Raw genomic sequence first — 17596 nt, 5'->3', positions numbered from 1 at the left:
CGGATAACATGATATCCGAGCACGCTAGCTTATTCCTAATTCCAGGTAAAATCAGCTCAAGCAGTTCAAATGCGTTCACCGAATAAACACACCTCTGTTCAGCTCCAGCTCAACTCCACTCTGCTCAGCTAACCCAGGTACTTGTTATTAGGCCACCAAGCTGGAATATGGGAACGACCATCCCGATCCGGGACCCACACTCCAGTCAAATCTATCAACCTAATTTTACTGGTAAAGACTTTAGATTACCGAGCCCAACCACTTCGGTGACACATATCTGCCATACAGGACCTTACTTCCTGCATTCTTACATTATGTATTAGGGTATGTTTCCACATGCTGGATTACATCAGGATTTGCTGCGGATTGGACGCTGGGTACAGCCGCAGTGTCCAATCCGCAGCATCCAGATGTTACAGCATAGTGGAGGGGATTTTATGAAATCCCGTCTCCACTATGTGCGCACAGCCGCATCCGGCGGCCCTGCGTATCCGGACATGCGGCGCGTCTTTATAGCATGTCTATTTATCTAGCGGCGACGCTCCATCTCCGCAAGATAAATTCCACAGTCAATTAATACGATGCGGTGATTCCACATGTGCTCAATGAACACATCCGGAATCACTGCGCGTACAAGAGAGGGCGGCGCTTTGGGCGGAGCGGGATATCCGCTGCGCCCAACGTGCTGGGTTTCCTGAACGTGGAAACATAGCCTTACTGATTTTCTCTGCTCCAGAAATCGAATGCCCTAAACAAAGTTTAGATAGATGTTATCCCGACTTTTGGCACGAGGGGGTGATTTATTAATGGTTGCACACTATATGAATGGTACTTTAGTAAGTCCCGTATGTTCGGATGCACAAGAATTTTGCCGCTGCATGTGTTGGGTGGCATCCTAATGTGGCAGATTTTCTGGGGAATTTCAGTGAAAATTCTAAAAATCTTCATCAAAGTAAAGTACAACACATGCGAGTGGGGCTTTCAGTAATCGTGAGTCATGGAGGAGAATGATGAACAAAATGTTGTAAGAAAGATATGGAAAGTCTTCACACAATTTACCTTCACCGATCCATGCGTCATGTCCATCACAGAGCGTGACATTAAATCCACTGTCTAATTCTCTCTCCCATCCAATCTGGAGAAAGTACGTAGCTTCTGGTTTCGATGCAACTGTGATTTTCCTCACTTTTCTCTCCATGTTGAACTATAAACATAAAATAAGTAAATGTAAAAGAAATCTAAAATGAAGTTACAGGAGCTACTGGGAAAATGACAACAGAACATCATCCCCTGTGTATGTGTCAGACGGAATACAACCAGATGTGATTAATGAGCCCCTGTGAGGAGTATCCTGTTACACTTTCATCTGTATGGGAAGGCATGCTGGAAGTTAAAAAAGCAATACATTCATAGCAGTCAAAATAATAGATCTCATGAAAAAGACTTTCACTCCTCACAATCAAACCAAATTCATTAGCTTCATTTCCGTAGTCACCCACTGTCTCATTGATTTTCATACTTCGTCTTCTGGACTCCTAGGAGTATGTCTAGGACGGGAGTGAGAGATTACAATTATGGAAAGATTAGTGCATAGGTTGCCAAAAGGACCTGTCAGTTGTACAGGCAGTCCTGTATGTGTGTGGTGCAGAACTATTCCCCACAGAGCTATCCATTCATCTGCTCAGATCTTGGTCTCTACCATGCAGCCTGCAGCCATATTTAACCTTAAAGGGAGCCTGTGATTGATGCTGCCTCGATCCCAGACAGCATGATTCAGGGCCTTGCTGCCCGATTGTAGCCAGGTATGTCTTTCTGAAATGATGTCCGGCTACATAGGTAGAGACGTGAATAGACTAAGGCAGGTTTCTGCCGGCTCTAGGTGAATGACAGGTCTCTCCCTATGTACACACATTGGAAGGACTTGCCAATCAATTGGAATGGGAAGAGGAGAAGCCGACCGAATCCGTTGAGGACTAGTCAGGTCTCTCTTTATTGTCCGATATTTACAAAATCAGTAGTTTAAGGAAAGACATAATGTCCATTGCTGCAATTGCACAACCAGCATCTGATACATGTTGCTCAAACTTTTTTTTCTAAATGTTGAGAATAAAGGTGCCCATACACATAAAACTAAAGAATACGGGGGCAGCGGCTAACTGGTCGTCGGGAGAGATGTTGATCGTTCATGTCCAATTTTGGACTATCACATTATTCTCTTGGAGATAACCAACTGGCTGAAGAGTCAATCGGCAGCTTTCTCATAAAGAACACAGGGGTGCTCGGCAGAACGAGCGTCCTGTGTAAGTGAGAATCAGCTGAGATGACTGTCCACCGAACGATTGCCAGAAGCATCCTTCAGCCAACAGCTATCTAATGTGTAACCTTAAATCGTTTGTACCAATTGACAGATTTAATCTTGTCAGAAGCAAAGGCCACGCAACAGATCACAGCACAGATCTAGGATTTGCAGTTTTAACTTATGGCTTTATAGTATGAAGTGACATTCGTCACAGACCAACCATAAACTGCAAGATGTCCGTAAGCGTTTGGTATAAAGGTCCCTTTTAATGCAGAAATTTCTGTCCAATTTCTATACAAATCAGACTTACGATCAATGTAAACTGATTTATGCAAGTAACTAGTTGATAAAAGTTTTGAATAGTTATTGGGCGGTCAATAAACATCTGCACAGAGATAGATAGATAGATAGATAGATAGATAGATAGATAGATAGATAGATAGATAGATAGATAGATAGATAGATAGATAGATAATAGATAGATGGATAATTGATAGATAGATAGATAGATAGGTAATAGATAGATAATAGATAGGCAGACAGGTAGATAATAGATAGATAATATATAGATATATAGATAATAGAAAGAATGATAGACAGATAGATAGATAATAGATAGACACACAGACACAGAGAGATGATAGATAGATAGATAGATAGATAGATAGATAGATAGATAGATAGATAGATAGATAGATAATAGATCGATAGTAGATAATAGATAGATGGATAATTGATAGATAGATTATACAGATAGGACCATATATATTTGGACAGAGACAACATTTTTCTAATTTTCGTTATAGACATTACCACAATGAATTTTAAACAAAACAATTCAGATGCAGTTGAAGTTCAGACTTTCAGCTTTCATTTGAGGGTATCCACATTAAAATTGGATGAAGGGTTTAGGAGTTTCAGCTCCTTAACGTGTGCCACCCTGTTTTTAAAGGGACCAAAAGTAATTGGACAGATTCAATAATTGTAAATAAAATGTTCATTTCTAGTACTTGGTTGAAAACCGTTTGTTGGCAATGACTGCCTGAAGTCTTAATCTCATGGACATCACCAGACGCTGTGTTTCCTCCTTTTTGATGCTCTGCCAGGCCTTCACTGCGGTGGTTTTCAGTTGCTGGTTGTTTGTGGGCCTTTCTGTCTGAAGTTTAGTCTTTAACAAGTGAAATGCTGCTCAATTGGGTTGAGATCAGGTGACTGACTTGGCCATTCAAGAATATTCCACTTCTTTGCCTTAATAAACTCCTGGGTTGCTTTGGCTTTATGTTTTGGGTCATTGTCCATCTGTAGTATGAAACGACGGCCAATCAGTTTGGCTGCATTTGGCTGGATCTGAGCACACAGTATGGCTCTGAATACCTCAGAATTCATTCGGCTGCTTCTGTCCTGTGTCACATCATCAATAAACACTAGTGACCCAGTGCCACTGGCAGCCATGCATGCACAAGCCATCACACTGCCTCCGTCGTGTTTTACAGATGATGTGGTATGCTTTGGATCATGAGCTGTACCACGCCTTCGCCATACTTTTCTCTTTCCATCATTCTGGTAGAGGTTGATCTTGGTTTCATCTGTCCAAAGAATGTTCTTCCAGAACTGTGCTGGCTTTTTTAGATTTTTTTTAGCAAAGTCCAGCCTAGCCTTTTTATTCTTGATGCTTATGAGTGACTTGCACCGTGCAGTGAACCCTCTGTATTTACTTTCATGCAGTCTTCTCTTTATGGTAGATTTGGATATTGATACGCCGACCTCCGGGAGAGTGTTGGTCACTTGGTTGGCTGTTGTGAAGGGGTTTCTCTTCGCCATGGAGATTATTCTGCGATCATCCACCACTGTTGTCTTCTGGGGGCGCCCAGGTCTTTTTGCATTGATGAGTTCACCAGTGCTTTCTTTCTTTCTCAGGATGTACCAAACTGTAGATTTTGTCACTCCTAATATTGTAGCAATTTCTCGGATGGGGTTTTCCTGTTTTCGCAGCTTAAGGATGGCTTGTTTCACCTGCATGGAGAGCTCCTTTGACCGCATGTTTACTTCATAGGAAAACCTTCCAAATGCAAGCACCACACCTCAAATCAACTCCAGGCCTTTTATCTGCTTAATTGAGAATTACATATCGAAGGGATTGCCCACACCTGTCCATGAAATAGCCTTGGGGTCAATTGTCCAATTGCTTTTGGTCCCTTTAAAAACAGGGTGGCACAGGTTAAGGAGCTGAAACTCCTAAACCCTTCATCCAATTTTAATGTGGATACCCTCAAATGAAAGCTGAAAGTCTGAACTTCAACTGCATCTGAATTGTTTTGCTTAAAATTAATTGTGGTAATGTCTATAACCAAAATTAGAAAAATGTTGTCTCTGTCCAAATATATATGGACCTAACTGTAGATAGATAGATAATAGATAGATGGATAATAGATAGATAGATAGATAGATAGATAGATAGATAGATAGATAGATAGATAGATAGATAGATAGGTAATAGATAGATAGACAGATAGATAATAGAAAGATAATATATAGATAGATATATAGATAATAGATAGAATGATAGACAGATAGATAGATAGATAGATAGATAGATAGATAGATAGATAGATAGATAGATAGATAGAATGATCATTTTCACAGTATTACAAACACTACATTTCACCACAGTAGTGGTCTCATGTTGTTAAAATATCAGTTCATTTCTTAGAATTAACATTCTGGGATACACAGACCATCATTGTCAAACTTTCCTATAATGAGAAATCCTTTTTGTTTTCTTTTAAAAGGGGTTGTACAGTATTTTATATCTGGCAGACAATCATATCTGTAATTGTCTACGCTGACAATTCGCTGACGATCACGTGATTCAATGTGTCTCTACAATATATCCTCCATGTTCTCTTTAACCCTCTTCAGGGTTCCGGATTCTTACACATCGTCACCACGCTCCCTCAGGAGGAGAATGTGTGAAGAGAGGGTGACGATCCGTTGAATTCAGAGGTCGGAAAAGGGGAAAACTGGAAGGAAAGTCACTGGAAGAAACCATTGTATCACATGTCCAGCAGCAAGACGCGGACTTAGAAGCAAGCGATATAATGACTATTACAAATATGCTGGTCTACAGCTGTTAGGACAGTTGGTGGCAGGTTATAAAGTAGCGGACTGCCTCTGTAAGGTGAAATAATATATTATGTAAAGGCAAACCAAAGAAAAGCTCAATTAACCTGTGTCCAGAAGACATATCTAACCTACTCGAATATTTGATCCTTGCACCTAGTGTCTGAGCTTGTTTTTGTAGAAATTAGAATCTGTTGAAATCCAGGCTTCAATATAAAAGTACTAAATATTAATATTGAATAACTGTATATTTACATTGGAAATTAGAAAGGTTTAGAAATTGTAATCATGGGTGTTCTACCAATCTTAGGCCTTTATTTACCATTTTACCAAGTACATTTGTTGCTACAAATGATCTATGGGTCATTGATGAAATAGTCCAAGTAGGACTGTGGAAAAACATAGAAGCCACAAGTTTGGCTTTCAGACTCCACAGATCTGGGTGCTGTAGATTTCTTTTTCATTGGGAGACTATATTAGTAGCACAGAGCCTTGTGTCAACTGCAACACAATTCTTTCCACAGCTCAAATTTCGCAAGCACTCTATATGATAATCTATGTTATATTGGTCATCCATAATGATCACTAATACAGGACTGGCAGGACTTGGATTCATCTTCCCCACGCAGTGTTCTAGTTGGAAAGGAAAAGCCTTTTTCCTTCTGAGTCCCAGTAGCCCAAGAAGAGGAAAAGTACATTGAAGTGTTTGCTCAAAGCGACAAAACTCTTTCCACACGACGATCAGAAATGGTCATTTTATGCACTTTACAAACTTGTAAGCTAACCACAGACTTGATAGAGAGCTGAAGGGGTGCTGAACAGCTGGGACCCTCCGTATTGTCGGCTACCGAAGACTTCTTGGTCAAGTATACAAACACATCTTGTTTTGCATCTCGCAATTTGACCCTTAAGTGTTTTCAAACGACAGAGAACTGATGGGAACATTTCTATTTCTTGGTATTGAATATCACACAAATAAACAAAGGGCAGACGAAGAGGCTCCAACACTACTGCTCGAGATAATCTACCTTCTGAATTATGTTTAGTTTACCTAAAGAACATTAGTTTTCATCAAAGAAAAAGTTCTCACCTTTAAGATTTTCCATTTTCAGTTTGTGAATTTCTAAATATTCAAAGCTACAATACTTTAACCCTTTCACCCCGAAGCCTGTTTTCACCATCCTGACCGAGCCAATTTTTACAATTCAGACCAGTGTCACTTTATGAGGTTATAAGCTCTGGAACGCTTCAATGGATCCCACTAAGGCTACTTTCACACATCCGTCTTTCGCCGTCAGGCTCAATCCGGCAAATTTTGAAAAAACTGGATCCTGCGAAAGATGCTGCCGGATCCATTTTTTTCTGATAGACTTGTATTAGCGCCAGATGACCTTACGTTCCTTCCGGTTTTCACCGGATCCGGCAAAAATGTTGTTTCCGGCGTCTGGAAAAAACGTACACCGTAACGTTTTTGGTCTCCGGCGCTTCCAGCTTTTTGCTAGAATCGAAGCCTATGGCAGCCGGAAGGTGCCAGATCTGGAAAATGACGGACACCGGCGCCGGATTCCGTTTTTGTAAACTGAGCATGCTCCAATTTTTTTTTTATTCCAATTATCTGGATATGCTAGTCGGATCCGTCGAGAAAATGGATCTGTCGCATCAGTTTTTCACAATCTGCGACGGATCCGTTTTTTTCAACATTCGCCGGATTGTGCCTGACGGCAAAAACCTGATGTGTGAAAGTAGCCTTATTCCGAAAACTTTTCATTTTTATTCACCTAAATCAGAGAGTCATATCGCACAAAATAGTTTATAAATAACATTTCCCACATGTCTACTTTACATCAGCACAAACATAATGAAACATTTTTCTTTTTTGTTAGAAAGTTATAAGGTTTAAAAGTTGACCAGCGTTTTCTCACTTTTACAACAAAATTTGCAAAACCATTTTTTTTAGGGACCAGCTCACATTTGAAGTGACTTTGAGGGGCCTATATGCCAGAAAATACCCAAAAGTGACACCATTCTACAAACTGCACCCCTCAAGGTACTCAAAACCACATTCAAGAAGTTTATTAACCCTTCAGTGCTTCACAGGAATTTTTGGAATGTGGAAGGAAAAAATAAACATTTACTTTTCTTTCACAAAAAATTTCCTTTAGACCTATTTTTTTTTTTTTTTACTTTTGCAAGGGGAACAGGAGAAAATGGACTAAATAATTTGTTGTGCAATTTCTCCTGAGTACGTCGATACCCATTATGTGGAGGAAAACAACTATTTGGCACACGGCAGGGCTCGGAAGGAAAGGAGCGCCATTTGAATTTTTGAATGCAAAATTTGAGGGAATAATTAGCGGATGCCATGTCATGTTTGGAGAGCCCCTGATGTGCCTAAACAGTGGAAATTCCCTCCAAGTGGCATCATGGTGGAAACTAGATCCCTTATGGAACTTATCTAGATGTGTATTGAGCATCTTGAACCCACAGGTGCTTCACAGAAGTTTATAACATAGAGCCGTGGAAATAAAATCACATTTTTCCCAAATAAATATTTTTTAGCTCCAAATTTTGCATTTTCATAAGGGTAAAAGGAGAAATTGCTTTATACAATTTGTTGTGCATTTCTCCTAAGTGCGCCGATACCCCATATGTGGTGGAATACTACTGTTAGGGGGCACAGCAGAGCTTGGTAGGGAAGGGGCATATTTGACTTTTTTAATGCAAAATTTGCTGGAATAATAGCGGACGCTGTGTCGTGTTTGGGGAGCCCCTGATGTCCCTAAACAGTGGACCCCCCACAAATGTCACCATTTTGGAAACTAGACCCCTTTGGGACCTTATCTAGATGTGTATTGAACACCTCAAACTCCCAGGTGCTTCACGGAAGTTTCCAATGTTAAGCAGTGAAAATAACAACAACAAAAAAAATACAGTAATCACATTTTTTGCACAAAAAGGTTTTCTAGCTACAAATTTTGCATTTTCACAAGGGTAAAAGGAGAAAATGGATTTGTTGTGCAATTTCTCCTGAGTATACAGATACCCTATATGTGGTTAAAAACTACTTTTGAGGCACAGTGCAAAGCTCAGAAGGGAAGTATCGCATATAAGGCTACTTTCACATTTCCGTTTATTTGGATCCGTCACAATGCGACGTTTTGGTAAAAAAACGCATCCTGCAAATTTGCTCACAGGATGTGTTTTTTCCCATAGATCGTCCGTCGTGCACTGGATGCGTCGGGTTTTGGCGGACCGTCGTCTCGGAAAAACGTTCAAGGGAACGTCTTTCCGTACGTCGCATCCAGTGTTTCACACTGCGCATGCCCAGCAGGAAATATCGCTCTCACGATCTTTCCTGCTGGGCCACGCAGACGGAGATGTGAAAGAAAATACTTCCGTCAGTACGTCGCTTCGTGACGGCCCCGTACCGACGGAACTGAGAAAGAAGCCTTACAGTGCAGATTTTGCTTCACTTGTTTGAGGATGCCATGTTACATTGTTACAATGTTACTAATTCACATTTTTACCACCAAGATTGTGTGTTAGCCCCAAGTTTTACATTTTCAAACTGGGAAATGGATAAAAATGGCAACAAAATTTGTCCCACAAATTCTGCTGAATGTAGAAATACCCCATATGTGGCTGTACGGTACTGCTGAGCCATACAGAGAGACTCAGGAAGGACAGAGCGCTATTTGCGCCTCCTATTTTCAGAGCTATAACTTTTTCATACTTCGGTCGACAGAGTCATGTGAGGGGCTTGATTTCTGCGGGACGATCTGATGGGTTTTTTCGGTACCATTTTCAGGCACATGACATTTTTTGATCGCTTTATATTCTGATTTTTGTGAGACAGAATGAACAAAAACCAGCAATTCAAGAATTTTTTTTTTTTTTAATACAGTTCCACGTGTGGTAAAATTGATAAGGCAGCTTTATTTTTCAGGTCAGTACGATTACACCGATACTTCATTTATATCTTGTTTTTATGTTTTGGCGCTTTTACACAACAAAAACTATTTTATAGAAAAAATTATTATTTTGCATCGCTTTATTCCGAGAGCTATAACTTTTTTATTTTTCTGCTTATGGAGCTGTATGGCGGATTGTTTTTAGCGTGACAAGAAAGCATTTTCAGCTATACCATGTTTATTTACATTCGCGTTTTTGATCGTGTTTTATTGCACTTTTTGTTTGTCAGCATGATGATAAAGCATTGTTTGTTGCCTTTTTTTTATGGTGTTCACTGAAGGAGTTAATTAGTGGGACAGTTTTATAGAGCGGGTCGTTACGGACGCAGCAACACCAAATATGTGTACTTTAAATGTTTTTTTTTTATTTACATAAATAAATTTATTAATTAGAAAAATATTTATTTCTTTTTTCTTTATTTAGAGACAGGGTGGATTGATTTAAATCACGCAGATTTAAATCATGATTTAAATCACGATTTAAATCAAAAGATTTTTTTCTATTTAAATCGGATCGATTTAAATCATGATTTTAATCATGATTTAAATCACTGATTTAAATCAAAAGGTTTTTTTTAATATAAATCACGATTAAAATGAGAAGTGAGAGCAGTGCGCATGTGCGCCCATAGTTACACGGACGAAACTAGGGGCAACGATCTAACGCCAGGGTGAGGGGGGGACCCCAAAGTAAGTAAAAATCTTTTTTGTTTTACTATATGGCAATAGGTAGGTGTTTAAAAGCAGCATGTCTTAATTGTATAAACTATTAATAGCCTCCACATTTTGTTCATACTGCCCCTTTAATTCCACACTTCTAGCTTGGTTTCACTTTTGGTTTAGTTTCTTTTTCCATTCAGTTGACATGCCCAAACTTGTTGGATAGTCAGCATCCTACAGAAACCTCTGGAAGAGCATGGCATTGTGAATGTTACACATATACAGCCTTTATTCTACTGAGTTAAACAACTCAGCTTTATCTCATGATGGAAGAACCTTTGGATGGTAAAATATTTTCCTCAAAAAGCAGTTTATTGAAAAAAATCCGATTTAAATCAAAAAAATCCGATTTAAATAAAAAAAATCCGATTTTTTTGATTTTTTTAAAAAAACATTGATTTTTATCCACCCTGTTTAGAGATTTAAAAAAATATATATACCGGTATATGTTTTTACACTTAATATTTTTTTTTTACTTTTTTACCTTGTCCTATCCTGGGACATCACTGTACATAAACTAGCAGCTGTGATTGGAGGTAAAAAGTTCACCTCCAATCACAGGAGTCGGCTGATGGGACTACGGCCGGCCTCACACTCAGCGTAGGGAAATACGGTCCGTTTTTTACAGCCGTAATACGCAGAAATGTTCCCAAAATAGTGATCCGTATGTCATCCGTAGGCAGGGTCATTGAGACATATATATATATATATTTATATATATATGTATACTGTATTTATATTTAATTCAGCGCGAGATAGCACAAAAGCCGGTAATTCAATTGCCGGCTTTTGCTATCTCCTTCCCAAACCCGACAGGATATGAGACCTGGTTTACATACAGTAAACCATCTCATATCCCTTTTTTATTTGCATATTCCACACTACTGTTAGTAGTGTGTATGTGCAAAATTTGGGCGCTCTATTAAAGGGTTAAATCACGGGGAAAATTGGCGTGGGCTCCCACGCAATTTTCTCCGCCAGAGTGGTAAAGCCAGTGACTGTGGGCAGATATTAATAGCCTAGAGAGGGTCCATGGTTATTGGCCCCCCATGGCTACAAACATCTGCCCCCAGCCACCCCAGAAAAGGCACATCTGGAAGATGCGCCTATTCTGGCACTTGGCCACTCTCTTCCCACTCCCGTATAGTGGTGGGATATGGGGTAATGAAGGGTTAATGTCACCTTGCTATTGTAAGGTGACATTAAGCCAGATTAATAATGGAGAGGCGTCAATTATGACACCTATTCATTATTAATCCAATATTACGAAATGGTTAATAAAACACACACACATTATTACAAAGTACTTTAATGAAATAAAGACACAGGGTGTTGTAATATTTTATTATTCTCTTAATCCACCTGAAGACCCTCGTTCTGTAAAAAAGGAAAAATAAAAAATCAGCAATATCCCATACCTTCCGTCGTTCTGGCACGTCCCACGATGTAAATACATCTGAAGCAGTTAAATCATTTTACACCCAGGAGCTCTGCTAATGCAGTTGTGCTCGTGGATGTAAAACCCCGGGGAATGAATGGAAAGCAGGGGAATGTCCTGTAGTTACCTTGAGTCGCGGTGATGCGCCCTCTGCTGGATGTCCTCATATGAACTCGAGCGTGGGAAAAATTTTACACACAGACACTTGTTACATTAGTAAAGAGGACTATGTAATAAAAGAAGGGATATGAGATGGTTTACTGTATGTAAACCATGTCTCATATCATATTGGGTTTGGGAAGGAGATAGCAAAAGCCGGCAATTGAATTACCGGCTTTTATGCTATCTAGCGCTGAATTAAATAAATATATATATATATATATATATATATATATATATATACACTCACTGGCCACTTTATTAGGTACACCTGTCCAACTTCTTGTTAACACTTAATTTCTAATCAGCCAATCACATGGCGGCAACTCAGTGCATTTAGGCATGTAGACATGGTCAAGACAATCTCCTGCAGTTCAAACCGAGCATCAGTATGGGGAAGAAAGGTGATTTGAGTGCCTTTGAACGTGGCATGGTTGTTGGTGCCAGAAGGGCTGGTCTGAGTATTTCAGAAACTGCTGATCTACTGGGATTTTCACGCACAACCATCTCTAGGGTTTACAGAGAATGGCCCGAAAAAGAAAAAAAATCCAGTGAGCGGCAGTTCTGTGGGCGGAAATGCCTTGTTGATGCCAGAGGTCAGAGGAGAATGGGCAGACTGGTTCGAGCTGATAGAAAGGCAACAGTGACTCAAATCGCCACCCGTTACAACCAAGGTAGGCCTAAGAGCATCTCTGAACGCACAGTGTGTCGAACTTTGAGGCAGATGGGCTACAGCAGCAGAAGACCACACCGGGTACCACTCCTTTCAGCTAAGAACAGGAAACTGAGGCTACAATTTGTACAAGCTCATCGAAATTGGACAGTAGAAGATTGGAAAAACGTTGCTTGGTCTGATGAGTCTCGATTTCTGCTGCGGCATTCAGATGGTAGGGTCAGAATTTGGCGTAAACAACATGAAAGCATGGATCCATCCTGCCTTGTATGGAGCATCTTTGGGATGTGCAGCCGACAAATCTGCGGCAACTGTGTGATGCCATCATGTCAATATGGACCAAAATCTCTGAGGAATGCTTCCAGCACCTTGTTGAATCTATGCCACGAAGAATTGAGGCAGTTCTGAAGGCAAAAGGGGGTCCAACCCGTTACTAGCATGGTGTACCTAATAAAGTGGCCGGTGAGTGTATATATATATGTATGTGTCTCACTGATATATATATATATATATATATATATATATATATACCTACCTATTCTATGTGTACACATTTATTCTACCTATTCTATTCTGTCAGTGTGATTTTACTGTACACCGCACTGAATTGCCGGCTTTTCGAGAGAACACCGCTGCGTATTTCTCGCAAGTCACACGCATGGTCCGTGTGTAATCCGTAATTTTCTCGCCCCCATAGACTTTCACTGGCGATTTTTTTGCACAATACGGTGACAAACGCAGCATGCTGCGATTTTCCACGCCGTACAAGACCGTATAATACGGATCAGTAAAATACGGCCGATAGGAGCTGGGACATAGGGAATCATTGTACCGTATGCAATCCGTATTATCTGCACCTCTCATATGTCCGTAATACTCGCTAGTGTGAGGCCGGCCTACCACTCCCATCAGTCTACGCCTGTTGCAGGTAATAACAGCGAGAGCGGGCGGCAGCTGATGGGAGGATTCATCAGCCGGCTGGTTGTCAAAAATGGGGAGTACCTTGTTCTTGTGCAATCAGTGTAAGAAGTTTGAAGCTAATGATATGCTTGTGCTCCGGGGTGGGACTGTAGGCACAGGGACTGAGTCTACACAGGCACACCCCGGAGCACAAACATGTTCCTCATCATAGAGACAGACTGTTTGGCTGCAGGGCGGCCTGTGGATGGAATTCTTCACCTCAGGTATCACTTTAAGCAGTTTAACATTGCCAACCTGACAGTGTCTGTAGGTTACTTAGCAAAATCCTGCTGACAGGTTCACTTTAAACTACTTCCTGACCCTTGTCTCTCTGGTACGGTTTGTCAGGGGAGAGTTGGAAGGCCAGCATTTATGGTCAGAAAGTCCCATTGAAAGCAGTAGATTCAAAAGCCTTTAAGGAGGACCTTTCACCACTATACCATGTTATACCATGTTGGAATAAATGGTGCTATAAAAATGTATAATAATAATAATAATAATAATAAAACAAAAATATGTACCCGCGCTGTAAACCACAGTACATTGGATATCCACTACCAACGATTACCTGTTAGGTGGGGAAAATGCTCAAGTTGCTTTATGCTGAAGTGGATCAGGTCACGGGTAATGTAGGGTCGAACTATGAGGAAAGAGAGGGGTGTTTGTGGCTCCCACTGCGACCCGTACTCTCTTCAGGGGCACCACGCGACTGCTGATCACGTGACCCGAACACCGCGAAGGTCCTTCTGAAAACTGCGCAAGGATCTCTGAATATAGACCGCGCGAGCGTCCGTCTCCAGCGGGGATGGCACTCACTGAAGCTACATAGAAGCCGACAAGCAAGCACAAGTGGGAAACATAAGTAACCTTACTTTACCACTACCGCTCGGCATCTACGGACTGTCCTAATTCATGCAGTTATCTCCATACAGGTACAAAGCAATCACTTTGCCACCTCTATACGAATCTCTGCAGTTCCAAAAGAACATCAGGGGTTCTCAGCCTCATATACCGTAGATACTTAAATTATTTACCTATTTTTAAAATGCACTAATGAGCACTTTCTGATTATTTATGTATATAAGCAAGGAGTGCTGCATAAATCCAGACGCAGCACACTATAACAATACAGTCGTCCTAAACACCCCTCTCTTTCCTCATCATAGTTCGACCCTGCATTACCCGTGACCCGATCCACTTCAGCATAAAGCGACTTGAGCATTTTCCCACCTACCAGGTAATCATTGGTAGTGGATAGCCAATGTACTGTGGTTTACAGTGCGGGTACATATTTTTGTTCTATTATAGTCTTTCACCCCATATGTGGTATAGGGATTTACCTGCAGCTGTTCCTAAACATTTGCAATAGCACCGCTACCATTCAATCTTTGTTGTAATAATAATAATAATAATAATAATAATAATAACTGGCTACATCATGGAATAGTGGCTGCAGAGCTGAGTACCATATGTTTGTTTGTTTTTTGTTTGCTTTTTTAGTTTGTCTTCTTTGTTGCAGAGATATTAGATTGCAAAGTTTAAATTATAGAAATACATGCAGCCGCACACTCCGATCCCGACTGCCACCGGGTATTGATGCAAGAGACTCACACAAGTTTCTCGCATTACATTTAGAAATACAAAGGGGCGTTACCACAGTTTGTCTCTGGGGTGTGTACTTTTTCCCCGCACGACGTTGACCAATTATAAGCAACCTGCGTCATGCAGGAGGAAAAAATAAATATGCCCCAGAAGATCAGAAGAACATATTTTCTCCTGTGAGATGTGGCAGAAAGCATCTGATCTCTGCAGCTACTGTGTAGTATAGAGCAGAGCTGAGGGTGATAACACTTCTTGTAGCTTTTATCTCACTGGAGTCAGTGTGGAGGGAGGGGTACAATAGATTATGTGAGAAAAGCAATCTGTGAAGATGATGAAGCTTACAACATGGATAGCACCGATCCTGAGGAACATCTACCACTGTTAGTATCTGTCATCTGATGGATATAGCACCATGCTCTGGACTCAACTATAAAAGGAATCCACAAAAGTATATGTGAGCTAAGCCTTACGAATTCCTCCAGGCATGTCATGTTTGGGCTCCCAAGAAGTCTAAATGTCCTGACACAGCTGTCGGGTAACCCGGGACCAGGGGCTCCTTTCCTGGCACTAACACTGTCATCATTGTTGCCTTATCTCCTAAGATAGCCCTCCGTCTGTTCTCTTCCCCCACCCAGGGAAGAGGGGGCGCTACTGTGTACCTCAGTACACCAACTCGACAAACAGGGCAACAAAGACAAGGGGTAACTCAAAGCTCCACACACACAAAAACTCACTCACCCATAACAGAGGAATCCACCAGGGTGTGTAGGAAGGGGAATAAACCAAAATAGGGAAGGATAAGGAATTACCATGTATACAAACCAAACAACAGTCGCTAATAACTCCTCCAGCACTCCTTCTCATACCAACTCCTCCCTCCTTTAGCCATGCAGCAAAAAGCTAACTCTAACGAGGATTAGTAATACAGCCCAGATTATATAGGGAAAAAGGAGTGGCTAACCAAGCACAGGGATTTCCAACATGGCCGATTAACCCCTGTTCTGCCGGAAGAAATAAATACGTTTAATAAGACGGAGAAATGCTTCTTCTCAGCGTCGGAGTAGGAGAAACCAGATGCTGCGGACTTCTTTCTCCACTCCGTCGCGGTAACCCCATGACACTAATGATATCCAAATGTATAGTCCCCAATTATACAACTGTATCCCATACAGTGGTAATCAAAATGTCAGTGACTCCCAATGTAAAAAAAAATAACACCCCACCATGAAATAATTTGCAGACTGTCTATGGACAAACCAGAAATCTTCCTTGCAATTATTTTATCCAAAACAAGGCCACATAATATACATTATATGAAACAATGAGTGTTATAACCAAAAAGCTGAAGGGTACAAATCTGGAGAAAAAAAATGTCAATCTATTAACACTTCATAATCATAAAGAAGTACTACAAAAATATATATATGACAAACTGAGAGATTTCCCTGTGACAGGACTGTATTTTTCCATTTTTATCTCACAAATTTCTAAAAGAAAATCTCTTCGCTTACGGCCAATTGAACTTACTGAGTTATTTCCACTGATCAAAGGTAGAGTTAAAGGATTTCCCGATTATCCATAGAGATCAGTAGTATGATATGTTTTTGAAGAGAAGAATCAGGTGTCAGGTGTATGGCAGCGACACTGACAGCAGCTCTACAGGAAAAGGAGGAAGAGAGATTTAGGAGATAAGGGAAAGCCCTTAAATGTGAAACACATGGGCGCAACGAGGGTTTGATGCTCAGAATTAATGAAAGTGTTGTTAATGGGGGCATTTCAGGTAAAATCTCTTGTTCTTTTCTGTCATATAGTGACATCCCCTGACAAGGTGTTAGTACAATGTCTCTATTGGATAGACAACTGTTAAAAAAACACATGAACGACTCTGAAATACTATGTACAGTACATTAAAGGTGTAGTAAAGGCAAATATTGTGTATTCTCTAACAGTACGATGGAACCGAATAATGATATCAAGTTGGAGACATTCAGTGCTCTTCTTTATGGGGCCTCACCTAGGATGTGACCAGAAGGTGTGAGGTCACTGCCAAGGGGGTGAGGAGGCCTGTTTGTTGTTTATGACATCACCTGAAATGGTGGCTTTGCCTTTCTTTTGTCCTGCCGACCTCCAGGTAGCTCACTTCCTATGGATCCTTTCTCCTTACTCCTGCCTCTATCAGGTTACTTCCAGTCTACTTTCTCCTGCTTCACTTCTTTCATTCATTTTCGGTCCGATTTCCATGCTTTATGCTTCTCGTCTTCCTTAATACCCACCCCGTTCCCTGTGCATGGACTGACAGATGGGGATAATCTTCTGTTTGTTCAGCATTCACTACTGAGTAGGAGCTCCCACTGTTGACGTCCAACCACGATTCCATTTGGGCCAGTGAATTGGGGGGAGTACTAGCCGCAAAGGAAGAAGAGTTATTTAGGCTGGCGCTCCACACCCCGCAGTTTCATAGAGCTACGGAGCGGCGCAGCTTTAAATAAGAGTAACTTTATTTAAACCTGTGACATGAATACATTTTGGGGCGATGGACCTATCATGTGGGGCACTGGCCCCAAATCAGTGTCTAGCGACACTATTGCATAGCCCTCTATGATCCACAGCAGAGGGCCGAAGGTAAAGGAGTTTGTGCGGCGCTGTAGAGGTGT

General features: G+C 40.9%; 1 protein-coding gene across 4 annotated transcripts in view; it reads right to left on the bottom strand.

The window, feature by feature from the left end:
• Window positions 1-17596, bottom strand: part of XRCC4 (X-ray repair cross complementing 4) — a 422379-nt gene that overhangs the window by 350976 nt on the left and 53807 nt on the right. For 3 of the 4 annotated variants that reach the window (XM_077288609.1, XM_077288635.1, XM_077288628.1), the window contains exon 2: window positions 1060-1204. In XM_077288609.1, the coding sequence (XP_077144724.1) occupies window positions 1060-1198 (139 nt within the window). In that variant the 5' untranslated portion in view covers window positions 1199-1204. Of the gene's footprint in view, window positions 1-1059; window positions 1205-16469; window positions 16599-17596 lie in introns of all 4 variants that reach the window. The other variant, XM_077288619.1, reaches the window with a different exon arrangement.

The sequence above is a fragment of the Ranitomeya variabilis genome, chromosome 1, assembly GCF_051348905.1.
Source record: "Ranitomeya variabilis isolate aRanVar5 chromosome 1, aRanVar5.hap1, whole genome shotgun sequence".
NCBI classification, from domain to species: domain Eukaryota; kingdom Metazoa; phylum Chordata; class Amphibia; order Anura; family Dendrobatidae; genus Ranitomeya; species Ranitomeya variabilis.
The sequence above is the reverse complement of the archived record's forward strand: the minus strand, read 5'-3'. Positions and strand labels throughout refer to the sequence as shown.